Source organism: Camelus ferus, chromosome 6 (assembly GCF_009834535.1).
Source record: "Camelus ferus isolate YT-003-E chromosome 6, BCGSAC_Cfer_1.0, whole genome shotgun sequence".
NCBI lineage: Eukaryota > Metazoa > Chordata > Mammalia > Artiodactyla > Camelidae > Camelus > Camelus ferus.
This window is the reverse complement of record NC_045701.1, coordinates 38157998-38178625: the sequence shown is the minus strand read 5'-3', so window position 1 is coordinate 38178625 and position 20628 is coordinate 38157998. Positions and strand designations below refer to the sequence as shown.

The 20628-nt window shown below is 36.8% G+C and overlaps 1 protein-coding gene across 1 annotated transcript in view; it reads right to left on the bottom strand.

Moving 5' to 3' along the window:
- The window catches only part of NUBPL (nucleotide binding protein like), a 176800-nt gene extending 160458 nt beyond the window's left edge, over positions 1-16342 (bottom strand). The window contains exons 1-3 of the mRNA XM_006191266.3: positions 16176-16342; positions 15456-15603; positions 12631-12665 (exon numbers count right to left, since the gene is read on the bottom strand). Coding sequence (XP_006191328.1) covers positions 12631-12665; positions 15456-15603; positions 16176-16283 — 291 coding nt within the window. The 5' untranslated portion in view covers positions 16284-16342. The remainder of the gene's footprint in view (positions 1-12630; positions 12666-15455; positions 15604-16175) is intronic.
- Between the last annotated feature and the right edge of the window lie 4286 nt (positions 16343-20628).

Genomic DNA, 20628 nt, shown 5'->3' with positions numbered 1-20628 from the left:
TCATCTTTAGCTAAACTCCCACATTAGCTACTAGCAAGTCTCCCTGCTTCATTCTTATTCCCCTACAGTCTCTGCTCTACAACACAGCCACATCCTTTTATAAAATAAATTAGATTATGTCACTGCTCTGGTTTAAAAATCCACATCATACTCAGAAAAAAAGTCCAAATTTCCACCATGGCTTATAAGGCTGAATGACATGCCCCTGCCCACCTCTCCCCTGGTCCATTCTAGCCACACGGACCATCCTGCTATTCTTTAAACAATCCAAGTTGAGTCCACCTCAGGGCTTTTGCTTTTCCCATGGTTCAACCTCTCAATTCATTTAGGTCTCTGCTCTAATGTCTGCAGAGAGCTCCTTCCTAACAGCTCTAAAAACAGCACCTCCCATAATTATTTCCTTACACTGCTTTATTATCTTTCATAACTCTTATTCCACCTAGAAGTATACGTTTTATTTATTATATCTCTTCCACCAGACTATAAACACCTTAAAGATAGAAACTTAGACTTTCTTCCCGCTATATCACCAAGACCCAGAAAAGTATCTAGTATATGGTAAATACTCAGTAAATACTTGAATGAATGAATAAAACTATCTTTACTAATAGAAGCACTAAGCATTATACCCTTCATTTTCACTACATGCAAATAGACTTTATTGAACATTAAAGGGAATCATGTTACTTGAAACAACCAAAAGGAAGCTTCAATCATCAAAGTTCCCATTTTACCTTTTCAGAGTCAGACATCGAAAATGGAACAAACTCTTGAAAATGGAACTACACAGTGTGCCTCATGACACAAAACTCTTCTATCCATGTGACTTTCACCTCAACTTCTAAAATTAACGAATTTAAAAAAAAAAAAGACTCTTCTATCAGCATCAGATAAGTCCCCTCTTGCTTCCTCCCTCAGATCTTCCTCCTCTGCTCACCAATTATCCTCGCTAAGGAAACAGGAGAGACTGTCAAAGCTCAGACTTCTAAAGATCATTATAAATATAAATCCCTCCCTGACTTTAGCTAGAGACTAGTCATTTCAGAAGATGTGCTACTAGATATCTATAATATCTGAATACTTAAGTAACTTAACTGCTCACAGATGTTTTTATGTCTCTGACACCATAACTTAAACCACATTTCACTTGGCGATGGTATGATATAATAATACCCATGCCTTAATTTCCATGACAAGTCCCTCTCCATCACTGCTTCCATTTAAGCAGGTAACTGGAAATTTAGTATTTGTTATTCTATTGCACATATAAGCACAGAGGCCAAAAGACAAAATCACAAATCAATGGAATTATGCCTATCCAAAATGAGAATTTTCATTAATATTTCTTGGCCGGAATATTCTTCAGCTGCATAGAATGTTTTAAATAGCCTAATAGAAATAGGATACAGACATTCTATTCTCCTTTTAATAAGCTGTATTTTTAATTATTTTTAAAGAAAATACATATGTGGAGAATGGGATTACATGTGTTGGTCATCTTTTATTTAAGCCACCCCAAATAACCAAAAGCATAGGACTAGACAGAGTGTTGGTCAGCTTCCACAGTGACTGGCAAAGAGCCCCATCACATGCCAGATAACATTCCAGCACAAATTTGAGAGCAAAGGCTGTTCCAGGGTTTGAAGAAATCTTACGTGTCTTGTTCTATTCAGGAAAAATCTAAACAGAGAGCAACCTATCTCCATGCAGGGCATCTAGACTGCCTTCCAAGACTACCTGAGTACTTTCCTACCTTAATTTAAGAATGGCACATTGTTTAAAGGCCACAGGCAATAAACCAACTTGCCATTTATTGCTTTTAGAAAATCCCAGCTTGTTATCTGTCCTGACAGTAATAAAATCATCTTTTAAAGCAACAATAGGATAGTGTTCTTCCTTCCAGTGCAGCTGAAAAATAGGTGGTTATACTTTATCACTCACTGAAGTAGAACATGCTGCCTGCTCTAAGTGGCTACTTCCGATTTTTATAGATGTACAAGGGAGAATTATGTCCTTTTGGAGGGCAAGAGAGGACAGAGACTTTCTGAAGAAGCTTCTTAAGAATACTAGCTAAAGAACCATTTAGAACAGCGATCCCTTTTCTGTAAAATTGGTTGATGTGGTTACTTTGGCAAGGCATTTGAGAGCTGAGGGAGGAAGCAAGAACACAGCGAGAGGTTCAAACTTATAATTATTTTGTCTTATTACACCAACAATAAAGAAAGACTCTTTAAAAGTGTTTTGCCTTTCATCTGAACGCTCATTGACCCATTTCTGCACAGCAGTGCTGACCCCCGCCCTTTCACACAGTGCAACTGCCAAAAGTGAACTATCCCATGTTCCTGACCAAAGAGAAATAGGCTGCAACAAAATCTGTAATGTTAAGTATTCCAAGGCCAAAACTGAAGCTTTAAAAATGCCACAACCGAAAACAATATTGTTCTGATTTCAACTTTATTCTCTTAGCCTTGAATCTTATCAAAGGCTTCTTTTAAATTGAATCCTTGCTCACTTTCTTAAATTTTCTGACAGAGAATAATAATATTTCAAGTGTAAGTTTTTTCGTTTTGTTGTATACATTTTCACTAAAATAAAATTTTGAAGCACAGAATGTAAACTCCCTTATTTCAAAGCTTCTCTAAGCATAACTCTCCCAGGGCAAAAATGACTCCTTGGTAATTTTATAGACATTTTAGAAAGCCCAGTAACTCATTCAAACCTTTAGAGAATTCTGAGTGTAACCTGTTTTAAATCACCTAGCAAGTATTTACTGAGCACGTAATGATAAGCCAGGCAATAGTGGCAGATGATTAAAGACACAGTCCCTGACCTCATGGAAGCTACGGTCACTCTAATGGCAGGAGATAAACATATGAATCATTAGAGGATGAAGTGACATTACGTGAAGCCCCTAAGAAGGCTTCAAAGAGGAAGTGATTGCCAACATGAGACCTGAAGAATGAAAGGAACTGAGCAAAGAAAGCAAGAAGGACAGTTAATAAAAATGTGCAGCTGAAGCGAAGTCAAGTGCAGAGTGGAAATTTACGTAGACTCAATTTTTAAGAACTAAGCTAAGCAATTTGGACAGAGACTTGTATGCAGTAAGAATTATCCTACAATCAACGTAAGGAATCATTATTTAATTTAAGGTAGGAGAGATTACATAGCCCAATTAAGGGGTCACAGAAAACTCCTAAGTGAAGGATAATAAAATTCTTACCTAGGTTCATGACAACGGAGAAAAGGAGGTATTTCTCAAATTTTAAAAGGCCAGCACTTACTAACTGATATACAAAAGTGGAGTGTGTTGAAGAAATGAAAAACAAGGATAATATCAAGGTTTCTATGTAGGACACCAGCAGATCTGGTATATTTTTAAAACATGGCCATGAATTTTCTGATATACCCCCATTACGAAGTAAAGTCTACATCTTCTTTGCTTAAATCTGGGAAGGCACATGATTACCATCCATATCCTAGCCTGACTACAAAGGCTAGGTCACAAAAGGCCATACAGCTTCCTCCTTATTCACTGGGACACTAAGTCTCGAAGCCATAAGCCACCATGTAGGAAGTCCAACTGCACTGAGGCTGCCAGGCTGTGAAGAAGCCCATGTGATATGGAGAAGGCATATAAAGGCACTCAAATCAACAATCCCAGCTGAGCTCAGCCTTCAAATCATCCCAATCCAAGCACCAAACACGTGAGTGAAGAGCCCCAAATAATTCCAGTCCCTGGACATTTGAGTCTTCCCTGGTGAAGTCCCAAAACTCACAGAACAAAGACAAGCCATGGCAGCTGTGCTCTGTTCAAATTCTTATCCTTTAGACTCTGTGAGCAAAATAAAACAGTTGTTGCTTCATATGACTAAGTTTAGGGTAGTTTGTTAAACATCAATAGATAACTGAAATGGGTGATGGAACATACAAGCGAATTCAAAGAGCTTTCAAAGAGGGAGAAAATTACGGTGGTTCCACTTAGATGATTTAAATCTGACATATCTGTAGAACACCATATGGAGATGGTGAGTAAGCTACTGAAAATAAGGGTACAGATTTTTAAGAAGAGGTAGATGCTGAAGACAAAGGGAAGACTTAGAAGTATGAGGGAGAAAAATTTTAAAGTATAGGAATTGAGCAATATGAAAAGTTAGAAAGGAAACTGAAAGGATCAGAGAAAGAGGTAAGAATCAGGACAGAATGATATAAAAGCCAGACAAATATTCTCTAAGATGTCAGAACCTGCAGTCAGCAGTATCAAATGCAGCAGGAAAATAAGCAGAATCAGACAACCTGGACAGAGAATACATATTTGGCTGAGAGTTGGTAATTACAAAAGGTGGTAAGAAGTCAAATTACAGAAGTTGAGAAATAAATGAGAACTGGGTAAACTGACACTCTCAAGTATGGCTGTCATTGGAAAGTAAAAGAGGGCATGAGCCTCAGGGGAACCAGGGGTTAAAGAACTGCTGATTCATTCACTCATCCAACAAATACACATTTATATTTTCAGTGTGTATGAGTAAGATGAGTAGATCTATAGATCAAGGGGATTAGTAAAGATAAAATGAAGATAACCAAAAGGCATTTATGAGTCAGATCCTAGAAAAGGCAGGAAATGAAGGATCAAGAGTCCAGGCAGAGGGCTTTTTCAGTTCTGTAGTCCCATGTCAAGCAGAGTACCTAGGAGATGACAAGCCCTCAACAAATGTTTGATGAATGAATGAATAAACTTATATATGAAGGAATAAAAGAAATTCACTAGAAATCTATTCATTTTTTTCACTGATTATAAACTAATAATCCCTCATGTATATATGTACACATGAATATGTGTAGCTATCACAGTTACCAAATATTCGCAAGAAAACTCATCAATCCATTTGGTGGGGGAGGGTGTAATTAGGTTTATTTATTTATTTATTTTTAATGGAGGTTCTGGGGATTGAACCTAAGACTTTGTGCATGTTAAGCATGCACCTTATCTCTGAGCTATACCCTCCCCCCACCATTTATCCTAAAAGAAATTCTTAGTTTTAATAAAGACTTCTGCTCTAATTACAAATATATCTTCTAAGTCCCTCTCGCCTTAGTAAATGTCAAATTTTGTGAATTCAAATTCACTTATAAAACAAACATCTTACCAAGAATTACTTATGAAATATAGAAAAAGAAGCAAAAATAATGATTTTGCAATTGCTCCTTCTGGATCTCTTGCCCTAGTCTCCCTCCTAGCTTTATAATAGTTATACATTAAGCACTAATGGTGGTCCCTTCCTCCAAAATGTCTAATCATGATATTGAAATAAAATATTTTTATCATAATAAATATATGTTGTATATACTACCAAGCTATAATAAAAACATTAAGAACAGATTAATTTAATACAGTGTAATTCCTTTACAACACTAACATTAAAGATGAGCCCCAATATTACAAACTTGAACAAAGTAGTATACATCAAGAATTCCCATTAATTGTGAGAAACAGAGTTTCATTCATATTTAATTTAAATTCACATCATAACTAATATTCCAGACTATATATGTCCAGGCTGGCATCTGGAGCACTGTAACAGTTAATAAAAAATAGCTCTTATTGGCATTTACTATGTGCCAGACATCATGCTAAGTGCTTTATACAGATTACCTCCTTTAAAACTCACAACCTTAAAAAGTAGGTATCAGTAAAAGTTACACGGTTTGCAAGAGAGCCAGAATCAATGCCCAGAACTGTCTGACATTAAACAGCTAGACTGTTAACTGCTATGCACATAACTATTAATGAAGAAAATCACAGTATTTTAAGCAGTGGTACATAATACATTCTGTTTCAAGATCACTGAACTTTTCAAAAACTAAAACCTAAATCCTGAACTAAAACTTCCTAGTTTTTCCTAACATGATTACAGAACTTCAAAGGCTTTGATAAGCTTAATTTTATTAAAAGAACCACTCATCATTTGTGAAAAAGAGCAGTATGACTAGAAAGAATAAGTGTAAAGACATTATGTGATCACTGGGGAAAAAATATTTTGAGATAAACATCAGTGGAAAACAATAACCAAAGAAACAAATTCTTTGAAGATAATACTGCTTCCTTTTCTATCTTTAAGTCCAATTAAAATTCTACTTAATGATTCATTCTAGCAATGGAAAATAAGCAAAAACTTAAAATAAGTTTTTGTTAAAATAGTCAAGTAAAATGCATACCAACTTTTATTTTGAAATATTACTTACAAAGATATTTTCTTTAGCTACAGTACTCAAAAGTGATTTAGAACTTATTACGTATCAGCCATTGTGCTATAAGCACTTCATATTAGCCCATTTAGATTTTAATTATTTCATTTGCTCAGGGTGAAAAAGGCATAATTTAGTGCTGAACAAACACTAGACAGCTTATCCAACACTTAAAATCTGCCACATATGTGAACTACATAAATATATATATATTTACAACCACTCTTCACTTAACATGTTCCACTATCATTACCAACATGTACAAAGAGCCTACTATGTACCATCACTAGACTAGGCACTGAGGATAAAAAAGGAACAAGACCAAGATTACCAGCACCAAAAGGTTCACAGACTAGCATAGGAGTTAAACAAGTGAATGAACCCTTTAAAAGAACATGGGGAAACGTTAGTCCTTTCCTCAAAGCATCAGAGCAGAGAAAAGAGAGCAGGGGTCACCTCACAAAAGAGCCATACTAAGGGTCAGAATAAGACAGTGGCATTAAGAAAAGAAATGACAGGACATATTTTAGAAAGCTTTGAGTGGTAGAAGCAGCAGGAGCAGGTGACTGATTTGGAGGTGGGAGGGAACCACATGACCCTCACAGGACAAAGACAGTTACAGGAAAGAACAGCTTGGTTTTACACATGCCGAGTTTGAATGCTTGTAAAGCACTCAAGCGGACATCTACAGCAGAAAACGAGACAGCCAGGTCTGGCACCCAGGAGAGATGTCCAGGCTGGTGATGCATTTGGAATCAAGGGCACATGGGTGGTTCCTGGGGCAATGGAAAGATGAGATTACTGGATAGAATATAAAATGAGAATCTTGGAGCACATCATCTTTTATGAAGCAGGAAAAGAAGAGTGTGCAGACCACTTAGCCACAACACTTCTCAAACAACACACCACTCCGCAAAAAACAAAGCAAAACAAAACTTTACTTACATACTGTGAAACCTGTCTCAGCCCTCAATTCATTCATGTAGCAAACATTTGTTGTGTGTTTCCTAAGTCATAAAGCGTTGTGCTGGCTACTAAGGATAGCCAAGGATGAAGACAGAACAGTTCTTAATCCTTAAGAATCTAGCTAACATAGCAGCAGTATACCAAGTAGGTTAAGAGCACAGGATCTAGGTAGGCATTCGAGCCTGGGTCTGCCATTTACTTCCTGGGTGACCTTGGGCAAAATATTAAGCCTCCAGGGGCTTGTTCTCCTTTATCTACAACAGAAATCATAGTAGCATCTATTCCCACATGGTTGCCATGAAGAGTAAATGAATTAAGAACCATGTCATGAGGAACAGTGCTTGACATATGACAAATGTTCAATAAATGTTAGTTTTATCATTGGTTGTTATAAAAATTACCAGAATGCTGTACAGGCACATAATAATAATACAAATAAATAGTGCTAATGGATTTCAACAAGATGGAAAAAAGACCCTCACCTGGCAGGAATTCAGGGAGCGCTTCACTAAGCTGCCCCTCAGGGCAAGGCTAGCTCATACAGGGCCCAGGTGTGAATTAGAAAGCAGCCGGCAGGTGCACATGAACAGGAGGGTAGCCTGGATTTCTGTCATCACTCAACCTCCTTGATAAGCACCCCTGGACAGGATATAACCAGCACGGCCATACCTGGCAGCCTAGAGGATAGGACAGATAAAGCTAAAGAAAGAGTAGAGAACACTCCAGGAGAAATGGAGAAGAAAGGCTGTAAGCTATCAAGAACATAGTATACCTAAGCCCAAACTGACAACGGCAAGTAACCCAGACTGTCCATGGCACAGGGATCATTTATAGGAAGAGCTGAGGATAAACCCTGAAAGGGGCCAGATCACAGAGGATCTTGAGTCCCAGCAAAGGCATTCAGTAGCGACTCTGAGCACGGCAATAATGGGGTTCCAATGGTGCTTAAGTAAGAGTAATCTGGCATAATGTACTAAATGGATTTGAGCTCAGGCAGGTAAGAGGTCACTGCAGTGGTCTGCTAGTCTGTGAGTCCCTCAAAGGCAGGGGCTGTGTGTCTCATTCACTTTTGTAGCCTCCAAAGTAGCAAAGTGTTTCGGGATGAAGTAAGCACTCAATAACTGTTTGAGGTATAAAGGAAAAAATGAGCCAAAAAGAAGTAATGTGAGCTTTAATTAGAGTGGGAATAGTAAAAATAAAAGATACATATTGGAAAAATATTGCAGGGACAAAAAAAAGGATATTTGCTGGCTGATGAAATGTGGCAAGGATACAGCAGAATCAATAAAGACTGTAAAACTGGTAAATCCTAAGTGCACTGCATTACAAGTTTCTGTGAGAAGCAAATATAATTATGTTCACAGAAGTGCTCTATGAAAAAAGACTTCTTTTCTCTGAAGTAAAAGCTAGTCATCTTGGACAGAATCTCTCTATATTTGACCTTGACTATAGCTCATCGTTTTAAGATATTTATCTTCCTCTTGTCTTCACTAGATTATAAAACCTTTAGGAGTACACAGTGTGTCTACTCTGTTATAAAGCACAATAAAGCTTTATTAAGTGTGGCTTTAATTTACATGTTCTCACTCACAGAAGAAACTATTACTGAACCTAATTCAGCTGTACACCACCAAAACACACACACACACATACACACAGATATACACAGAGATATATACACTTATATAATTATATATACATACAGTAAAACATTACTAAAGGCTTGTTTACTTTTCTCTATATTCCCAGGGTGTCTGGCAATGAGTGTTAGAGGTGCTCAGTAAATGTCTGCTGAACTAAAAAGAATTGAAGTAAATTGACTTAGGAATCTCACAGAGCTTATCATGGTACCTGGTGACCTTTCCCTTTCCCTTTCCAGTTTCAGTACCCTTCTCACTGTTTATTAAATTTATACTGTAGAAGAATGAGATCCACAATAAAGGTGGTTAAGAAGATGAAAAAAAGAAAAACTCAGCTATATGATTGTCAATATCTATGATCAGTGGTGTGTCAGTAAATGTTTAACAACTGGCTCAAGGTGAGGTGGGGAGTCTGATTTTCAGTATTTGCCAATTTCCATGGTAAATAACTCCCACTATGGCCTATTTCAAGCTAACAACATGGTATCAACTGCTTTGCAAAATTCCTGAAAATTTAACAATTGGCTCTCACAAACAAACACGAGCCAGTTCCAAAATACCACAAGATATAACATTTAGATGCATGATACGTGACATCATCCCAAATTCTGCTCTGCAGTACCACCTTCTACATCCCCAAAGGAAAGTACAAAAGGCTAGGAAAAGGCAGGGAAAATTCACATCCTATTCCCATAAGGACTTTACCTCCATCTACAAAGTTGTCTTCTTTTGAACTGGCATGATTCAGCCCAGAAATTCTTCCTGCCTAGGCCAGTGATATCCAAACTATTCTGACTGTGCACCCCAATCAGTAAAAAATGTTTAAGCATACATCCTCAATATATGTTAATATATTTGTTTATAATTTTATTAGAGCTACTATACTAATTTAGTATAAATTATAAAGCATAACAAAAAAACCATAAATTTCAAAAGATAAAAATTAATACAAATGAAAAAGAAAATTTTTCCTTCCACATCCCAGTGGACTAGCATACATACTCCTCTGGGGGTTACATAACCCAGTTTAGAGATTACTAAGGTCAACATTAAAAGTACAGTGAGTAACTTCCTGGTCCTGTTTTTCTAGGCCTACAAACTAATCTTATTAACCCTTCCCACTCCAATGCCGAAAAGGGGCAAGCACCAGCTCATGGAAAAGACAGGAGAAAAGAGTTAGCAAGGTCTTGAACGTGGCTGGCCTCAGGGGAAGCAGGTCAGAAAATCCTCTTACAATACGAGCTCCATGGAATTAAGACTCCATGGGAAAGAATCATTAGAGAGGCTACAAAGACACCATCCTAACTGGAGTTTTTAAGCCCATAAAGCAATATATTCTAGTACCACGTCCCAGTCAGAGTCCTTGGACCTAAGCCATCTGTATCAGCTCAGGCAAAAAGAGGGGGTTGGAGGAACTTTGAGTTTCCCCTAAAGATCAAACATGCCCTCTAAATAAGTATAATATTAATGAAACCTTAAGCAGGGAAATACAGAGTACAAGACTATGCCAGATATATATAAATCACATAGAACAAATATATCTCTTCTCTTCTATACACAGGCAGTTCTCTGGCAGATTGCAGTTTAAGACAAACATGCTACTCCCTAATCATATACTGTTAATCAAGTATATAAGCTATATAAAATTGATCTTTCTTAAGTATGCATAAATCAATTAAAGAAGACAAGACAGTAGCCAATCATAAAATACTGTATTATGTCAGATTATCTTTGAGTTCTACAACACTCTGCTCAAATTTCCTGGCTTTCTTCTTTTTCATTTCTACACTAACCTTGCTATAAAATATCAAGTACTGAAAAACAAAACCACCTTCATCAGGATAACAGAATACTGAAGACCTTCCTAAGGAAGATTTTATAAACATGTTTAAAAACACTTAAGGATACTAAATGCTTTTTAAAAAAGTGGCCCTAGGAAAGACTTATGTCTTTTCCTTTCTTGTTGCCAATTTTCCCGTCATACACCTAAAGCATTAAAGATGAAGCTGCCCTCATCCTGGCTCCATGAAAGAAAGGAAAAAAAAAAAAAAAAACAGAAAAAAGAAATTTCTGAGCTACTATCTCATCAAGACTAGCAACATCTAACATGAAGGAATCAACCTCTTTTTAACTATTCTTTTCATCCTTTGATTGTTTATTACATGGTTACTTTACATTGCCTTAAGACTCGAAGTTTTGGCTGAAACAATAACCAAATTAAAAGATCCTCACACCTATGAATTAATTTATCTTCCTACCCATTGAATTCTGTTTCCTCCCTTCTTTAACATAGGGGTCCCTTCTCCAAGGTAACTAAGCGCTCTAATAAAAATTATTTTTTAAAATGTATTACTGGCTTTTGCTTCAATAAGACTGTGTAAACATACACGATTACCTCTCCTCTTCCAAATTCCCACTGAAATGAGAAAAAAATAGTTTAAAACTAAATTAAAAATATAATCAGACTAGAAAACAAAAAAGAGGGCCATTAACTTTTAGAGTTTAAAAAAACTCTAGATCGATGGCTCTCAAACTTCAGCATGCATCAGAAGCACGAAGAAGGCTGCTTAAAACTCAGACTATAGGACTCTACCTTTAGGGTTTCCGATTGACTAGATCTGGGGTGGGGCTCAAGACTTTGTATGTTTAACAAGTTCCCAACCAATGCTGATTTTTCACATTATAAGAATCATTATGCTAAGTAAATAAAGATCATTAAAAGGAATACATTTTATTCAATTCTAATTAGCGTCCTCAGAGAGACTCGAATGGTACAACCATTTTTTTAAGTGGATAGGGATAGCAATTGGAAAATAAGGGGAAAAGTTCTGGAACACTGGAAAAAATATAAGTTCTGAATTTAAAAAAGTCAGAAGGGCTAAATAACAACTACAACCCAATACAGCAGTGTGAAAACAGTCTAAGACATCTTCCAAAACACAGAGCAAAAGACAAAGAGATGGAGAATGTGAGAGAAAAATTAACAAGCATAAAGGGTCAATATCCACCTAACAGGTTTCTAGAGAAAGAACAAACACATCACAAAAACTAATCAATGAATAAATTTTCCCTAAGCTGAAAAAGACTCAAGCCTTGTACCACTTGGCCAGTTTCCAAAGGTAAAAAAATTTAAAGCCAACAACCAGACACATATTTCTGACATTTCTAAACTTGAAAGACATGCAGAAAACTCAAAAAGCTTTAAGGGGAAAATCACAGGTTACAGCAAAGCAGTATGAATCAGACTAGTATCAGACATCTCATTAGCATGCTAGAAGAAAACCGAATATTGTTTTCAAGGCTCAGAGAGGAAATTATTTTCAACCTGGAATTCTACATCTCGTCAAAATGACCAAATATGAAGGCAAAATAAAGACATCTTTGGAAATTTAAGAACTAAGAAAACTGACTTCCTGTACTAGTTTCCTACTTCTATTGTAAGAAGTTATCACAGAAGTTCAAAAGGGGTTTCAATGAGCTAAAATTAAGGTGCTGACAGGATTACACACCTTTTGGAGGCTCTAGGGAAGAATCTATTTCCTTGCCTTTTCTAGCCTCTAACAGCTGCCTGAATCCCTTGACCAGTGGTCCCCTTCCATTTTCGTTGCTATGAAATGTAACCAGTACCTATGGCAGATTTTTGAGTTCCTTAAAGACATGCAAGCGGCCTAAGCTACACTATATAGCTCCTGACAGGCTAAATGAAAAACATCAGTATGCTCTTTAACACTGCCTTAAAAAACATTTTAATAAATTAATATTTCTAATAATAAACACCTACCGAATCATTTGCTGCTAGGGCGAGTGCAAGGTTCACTGTAAGAAACAAAAAAAGTAATTAAATTTAGTAACTTTCCTTTTACTAAAATTCACTTTGTCTTTTAATATTTGCGGTGTAATAACCAAAGCACAGAAATTTTAATATATCCCCATTATAAAAAACAAAGACATGGAGAGAATACAGAAAGTAAAAAAAGACAAAAAAGAAAGTAACATTCCAACATAAGCATAGATGCCTAACCCAAAATTAACATTTTAAGTTATCAATTTATCATCTGTCAAAACTGTGTTTAAATAATCCACTTAGTGTTTTAAAAATGATGTTAAACGGTTTTTATCATTCAATTATTTTCAGAAACATATTTGGCAGAAAAATTATCTACTTTCTAATAAATAAAAATGGATATGATCCTACTGCTTTTTAAAATAAATGCTGGTAACGCAGGAATTCAAAACATCTAACTCACAAATACTCATGTATATGAAAGGCTGAGCCACTGTACAGAGGGAATGGAAAAAGGTAACATGTTCCCCAAAGTGCCTATTGCTAGTGAATCCCAAAGACATAAAGGCGGAATGCAGTAGCCCCCAAAGACACCTTTAGCCCAGCAATAGGGAGATGCTACATGGGAAATAAAGAGAAGCCCAAAAGTAACACATTGCCAAGACTGATAAATAGACCCTCATACTGTGGACCATACTTTCTTACAGAATGATGTTATAAATGATACCTGAGATTGTTTCCTTTAAGTATCTAAGAGCATAAACTTTCAAGGCAGACCTGGTTCAAATCTCAGTTCCACCACTTTCTATTTTGTAATCTTCAGTAGAATATTCTACCTCTAAACCTGCTTCCCCCTCTATAAAATGAGGATAATTCCAATTTCATAACTGTTATGAGAATTAAATCAAATACCATATGCAAAGTACTCAGCCTAGGGCATAGCACTTAATAAAGTAAATTTTATAAATTGTAACATAATTCTGAATTTCAGGTATAACATAATCCAACTTTAAAGCAGAAACTTTTAAAGAGTAACTCATTTTAATGTTAGGGCTTTACATTTTACATTTACACAATAGAATCACAGAGCCTGTTTGTATTAATCAAATGTCATCATTCTAATCCAAAATATCTCTAACATACATATTCAAAAGGCAAGTATTTTGAGAGAGTTTGAAACAGGAATAAGTACATATAAGGGAAAGAAATATAATACCAACTAAATTACATAGAAATAACCTAGTTCTAACACTTATGTATGCAGACAGAGCTGTTATGAAAAAAGTATAGGCCAATTATTTGGGACAGATGGTATAATGTTAACAAAGAAAAAAAGCAAGGAAGGGACATTTTAATGAAGCACACACTATGTGATACACTCTGTACATTTTCTCATATATTTTCCTATTTAAATGTTATTACATTCCATGATAATAGATGATCCCACAACCAAAACAATTCATTTTAAATAAATGCTAGCCTACAGACCCAACCAATTATACTGCACAAACTCCAAAGAACTTACAGCTATTATCTTGAAAATACCTTCCATCTTTAACCATAGAGCATGTAAAAGGATTCACACTACTGAAAACAGGTAAATGTACCCTGAATTTTCAAAACACAAATAGAGGTAGATTCTAGAACCAAAAACTAAGAGCTTCCAAATTTTAAAAACAAAATATCAAACAGGTGGATTTTAGGTCCTTAGGAAAGAAAGCAAAAACGTGTATGATACAGAATAAATTCATTAAGAACAATTACTAGCTAATCATTTTAATAATAATTAAACTATATAGTCACTATATAGTCATTGCAAAAGACAGGTTGGATAAGACCTGAATTAGTAGCCATTCCTATTAAAAATGATTGAAAATTTAAAATGAGGCAACAATTATACTTGAGAGATTTATGACTCCAAATTAGTAATACAAGTTACCTCTGTTGAGTTGAATTGGGAGGAGGGAGGTTACCCTTTTATATTATTACACTAAAATTTCTTTTTAGAAATACAAAGTTTCTTTTGAAAAAATCTGGGAATATCTGGTTATTAGTCTTGGATAGTAACTTTTCTATTTCTGGTGGCACTTCTTTTATGGGTTCTGAAAGCATCATTTCAGTCATAATGAAATTTATAATCAGTTTTTAAAAGCCATCAAAAACAATTCTCTGCCCCAGGACATTACTATATAAGATATAAAGATTAGGTGATATTTTAAATAATTAAAACATTTTCAGATGTTAGATCTATGTTGACTTTATAAATGCTGAAAAATATATTTTGATTAAATGAAAAAAGGTCACAATAATATAAAGAATCTCAACTGCAACTCTGCAGCTATATGCAGCTACTGCTATCTGCAACTACTTAGCTATATGTACATCAGAAAAGACTGGAAAAGAACATCAAAAACCAGAAATAAATATAGTATCAAACTTCTTAAATGTTTTAAAAATAATAAAAGCAACCAAATATTGAGCACTTTCTATGTAGGAGACACTGGGCTAAGTGGTTACTTGTTTAATTTGCATAACCACCCTATGAAAATTATCATCACTGCCATTTTACAGTCAAGTAAACTGAAGATCTGATGGACAACCTGACCACCTCTTCCTCAGTAAAGGAGTCAAAGACCTGGCTGTGTATCTAGTTTTGCCTAACTCCGAAATCTAAGTTCCTAATCATTACCAACTCTTCATACCAAGGAACCAGCTATTAGGAACTTAACAAATACTTTTTTTTTTAATTATAATCTTAGTATTGTGCACTTGCCAGTTAGTTTAAGATCCTAATCAAGATCAGAATTAATATCCTATAATACCTGCTGTAGTAGACTTTCCAACTCCACCCTTTCCAGAAGCCACAACTATAACTTGTTTAACACCTTCTATTGGTTTCTGCTTTGGAAGTCCTCGGGACATGATTTGTGTTCTTCTTTGTTTTAGAGTCTCACTCTCAGCGCCAGATAACTTAAGAAAGAAAGAAAACAATTTTTTAAATAAGCCATCTCCATCATCATGCTGTAAAAGTAAAAACAATTCAGAATCTGTGATTAAGAAGGCTTTCTTTTCTAGTCTAATTCTGCTCACCTCCACTAGTTAGGCCTTTAGTGTTACCTACCGCTACTGATCACTATTGCAGAGACAAACTGTTTAAGTTGAAATTTATCTGCCAGGATAAAATGACATAAAAAATTGCAAGTAAATAAGATGCCTCTTTATGGAGTGAAATCCTCCACGTGTTTTCCTTTTCTTTTACCTATTTTCTAAAAAACCAAACTAAGAAAACAAGCGCAAGTCATACAACCCTGTTCTAACCATCTGTTTCACGTCTCTCTATTCCTCGGCCTGGTCCTACTGGGGGTCTGTCTGGAAAGTGGGGAAGTCCAGACAACCGAGGTCTCACTGAGCCGCCAAGTGGGCGGGGGCCCACGAGGGACATAAGCGAGTCCTTGGCAAGGAGCAATTACAGAGCACCCGCAGCCCTGCCGCCCCAGCATCTCCGACCCGCCCGCCCCACCCTGCCCTGCAGCACCACGGACCTGGCGCCGACAAACCAACAGTCGGCTTCCCCCAAGCAGGGTACAAGCCCCACCACAGCCCCGAAGCGACACCCCACCAAAAAGCAGCAAACGCTGCAAAGCCCCCATGGCGCGGAACGCTGTTCCGAGCCCAATCCGGAGACCGTCGCGGCTGGCGCAGGGTGATGACGTCGCGTGGCAACGCTCGGCTTCCTCTCCCTAGTGACTGGCCAGCCTCCTTTGAGTTTTCTTCAGCCCAGGAACACAACTTGTCCTGGTCTCGTCTGTAGTCAGGTACAAACATTTTACAGCGTTTTACCAAATGTTTCTGAAGCATTATCATGTATCTCATGTAATTTAGTCCTCACAGAAGTCCTGGACTAGGTAAGGTAGGAGCCTCTTACTAGGATCCTCTTTTCATAGGTAGGAAAACTGAGACTTACAAAGTTTAGAAAACTGACTCAGTAGGAAAGAGTGGAAGTTAAAAATGACTCCAGGTGTTCTCACTGCGCAGAATATAGTCACTTAAACACTGCCGCTGTTAAGTATTTTATCTTTTTTGTTTTTTTCCCTGAGAAATCTACAGTAGTAGTCCCCTTTGTGTTGATATTTACTGCTGTGTTGCTGACAATTCCCTGAAAGAGAAGTAAGGGTGTTTTGCTGGGCTCGTTAAAAGTTTAGCTTAATCAGAAAGCAGGTCTAATGAAGTAAAATTCATTCAAGAAGCAACTTAAGTGAAACAAAGCTTGAAGGAGAGGGTGGAATTCATCCTGGTAAAAGGAAGGAAGTATCCCTACATTCAAAGCAGATGAGAATGAAAGAAATCGCTTTAGGAGAGGAACATGGAAAGCTGATACAGGAACCCAGGCCCAGCAAAAGGATCATTTAGGATATAGGGTGGTTTGCCCTCACATATTCTCCACAATATTTTCTATGGTTGATTTTCATTTATTTGCTTCTTATCTGTAGAGAGTCTGTTGTATAATCATTCAGTTTATTTTACTCTAATCTGATCTTTTATTTCCTTAGCTTCAGTACAGGCATAACATAGCAACCTCAAAGGATTAGTGAAAGAATTAAATGAGATATTATCAGCAAAGGATGTTCAATTTAGTAATAAGCTCTGAGAAAAGTTCAATTCCTTGCTTTTTCTCCCCTAATCTCACAACCTTATTACTTCATTCAGCTTTATCTTACACTAGGTCTGACACTCTTAGCTTACTGTTTTATATCACTTTCTAATTTTATTTTGTGATATGTTTTCACAGTTAATTTTATCAATTTTTACATTTGTATCTGCTCAATTTTTATAAAATAAAAGCCAAAAGAATAGGGCTAAGGGGAATAGCTGTCAGAATGATCCATTTCACTAAACAAGAAATGCTGAATATCTTTCTCCAGGTAGCTTTGCAAGTTCTTCCAGACTACTACCAAAGATTCATTCATTTAACAAATATTTATAGAGCAACTACTATGCACCAAGCACTACCCTAATTTTAGGATTTTCAACACTAAACCAGACATAATCTTTCTACTCAAAGACTTTATAATCCAGTGCAAGAGACAGAATAAGCTAACAAACAATTAGTATGGTGTGATAAATATAGAAGAAAAGCACTGAATGATACAAAAGTATAAAGGAGAGGCGGGCACTGAATTCAATAAGGGAGGCTTCTGGATAGGATAACATCAAAGCTGAATCCTGAGTGTGGATAATGTGTAGGAGTCAGCAGGGAGAATGGCTAGAGTTGTTTATCGTGCAGAGGTAAGAAATGAACTATTAAAAACTGCAAATAATCTGTGTGTCTTGAGGACAGAATGTGAGGTGCAAGACTGAAGAGATTGGTAAAGTGAAGGTTGCCTGGATCATGAAAAGCTTTATACATCATGCAAAGGAATTTGGACTTTATCCTGAGGGAACCGTAGAAGGGTTTTAAGCAGGAGAGTAACATGATCAGATTTCTGTTTCAGAAATACCACTATGACTGCCAGACAGAAAATGGATGAGAGGGCAAGATCAGGAGAGAGAGGCAGGAGGTTACTGCAGTAATCCAGAAGAGATGTTTAAAGCTTGACTTATCTCTCAATTTTACTTTGCTTATCTATAAAATACATAATACCTACTTGTACAGTTGTTATGAGGTAGCATTCAAAATAATGTGGACAGAATACCTATCACATAGTACACATATTCAATAAATGTTAGCTATCTTGACGCTTATTGGTTATATAGAGGTTTATGAAGTGAGCAACTAGATGAATGATACTGACACTCTCTGAGAGAGAGCATGAGGGGAGGAACAAGTGAGACGAATGTTTGTAGGATGAAGTGAATTGTTCTTTTGATTTACCTTTCAGCAGATTAGGACACCAAGAGAATAGTAGAGCTGGCCATTGTTTCTTCTCCAAAAACCACTGCCACGCACGCACACACACACACAAACCCATGGTCCCTTCTCAAACGAGCATTCTCCCTTAGCTCCTGAAAACTGCTGAGTCATTTGACCCAATCCCCATGGTCACAAATTGGACTAAAGATTGATATATAACCAAAATTGGACCAATCATATTCTTTCTCCAAGAACTTAAAAAACAGCTGAGAGTAATGAAGTGGAAGTATGGCAGGAAGATGAATTCCTGGTGATATAGTTAAGCCACTATGCCAGTCCTGGCCTGTGTCTCCAGACTTCTTTTTGTGTGAGATAATTAATTGTTAAAACCACTGCTGTTTATGCTTTCTTTTATTTGAAGCTAAAATAATCTGTGCCTAGTACAACTCCTAAGAAGGAACCCCATACACTTTGACTACCTCTTCCCTGTTCACCCAAGATTCAGCCCCAGTGAGGAAGGGAAACAATAGAGGCCCAAATCAGTTTGGGGGATGTGAGAATAAGAAAATCAATGCCCCCATTCCCAGATAGAGCTCAGTGCACAGAATAAAAGTGGCTGAGTGTTGTGTTTAGGCAGACAGTCTGAGGCAGCCACTCTGAGGGAGCCTCATAGCATTTGTCCCTTAAAAAGAGCCACAGGAGTGGCTGAGAGAAAGCTGATCCTTAAAGAGGGCTTAAGGTCAAGAAAATGGTAAGACTTGGCAACAATCTGCATGGTTAAGTACGTGGCATCTCAGTGGATGCTGGTATGGATAGATAAAGACCTTGAGGATTAAATTCACAACCATCCAGATGTCTACATCTGGACGCCACATAGGCACAACCCTGGTGGAATCTATACTTAAGATTAAGTTTCTACCACCCTGAGAGAAATTTACAAATACTGATCAAAACAAAGGATTCTTTTGAATGTTCCCTATGTATAGGGTAATATCTGTATTGTTTTCTAGAAAAGAAGTATTTGTACCTGCTAGATTACCCTCCCTCAAAAAAAAAAAATTTATATATATGTATATATCCTCCTCAGGTTAATCAAGGACTCACTAAAAGTTCAGATACCCACACAAATGAGAAGCCTGCCTTATTCCCTGCCCATGAGCCTCAGGGACTGCCAAAGTGTTTCACTCCTTTGTTCAACTCATTAAGGAAAAATAGGGTGTTGTGGACAGTTTCCAGTCTCTGCTGACTATTCTAAATAAAGCTCAATAACTAGTGCTAGTTCTTCAGTTTGAGGTTATTGTCCCCAACTGAATCTTTCATCCTGTCCAAAGGGCTCAGTGAAATGAACACCTCATCCCATCTAGAGACTTGTCTAAATGACAACCACATTAATTGACCCTACTTTGCCCCATAGTGTGATTTATTTGCAGACCTCTCTGCTCATGACTAAGCATGAAACTGGCTTTTATCTACATCTAATATAAATGTTAACATTAAAATATAGAGTAATTCTGCTCAGGCGAAGAGCTTCCCAATGAGCCAGTCTCTCTGTAGGAAACCTGGTCTAGAAAATTTGTGGATTTTCCCATATCAAAGACTTTGTTGGCTTTTCAATACCTTAGCTCACATAAAGTCGTCCTGCCAAAGAAGCTTCTCGTTCTTATTTTTTTTAATTACACAAAGCAAATGTATGGACAAGTTTCCTCCACTATCTGAAAGTAGAACGTTCTATGAAACCTTTTGTAAGCTGAAATGGTGTAAGGCAAAGAACTAATTACCTTGGGACACATATTACTAATGGAAGCACAACATAAATCAAAAGAAAGTACAGATGCTCACAGAAACAGTTCAAAGCTATGGCAATGTGACGCTGAGATGCTGAGGGTAGTTCCCAGGGAAGGAGCCTGGGGAACCACTCTCGCTGCTGGGGCTGGAGGGGCACTGCCTGTATAGCTACTTGCTGCAAAACAAATGCTGAATGCTATTTTCACTTTTCACCTTTTTTCCATAAAAGCAAAAATCCTTTATAGGTTTTTTTCACTTAGCAAAAATAGGTACTTATGTAGGTCTCTCATAAAAGCAGAGAAGCATAAAGCAAACTTTTATAAAGAAGGGGGATACCTGTATATTCTTAGACTGGATAA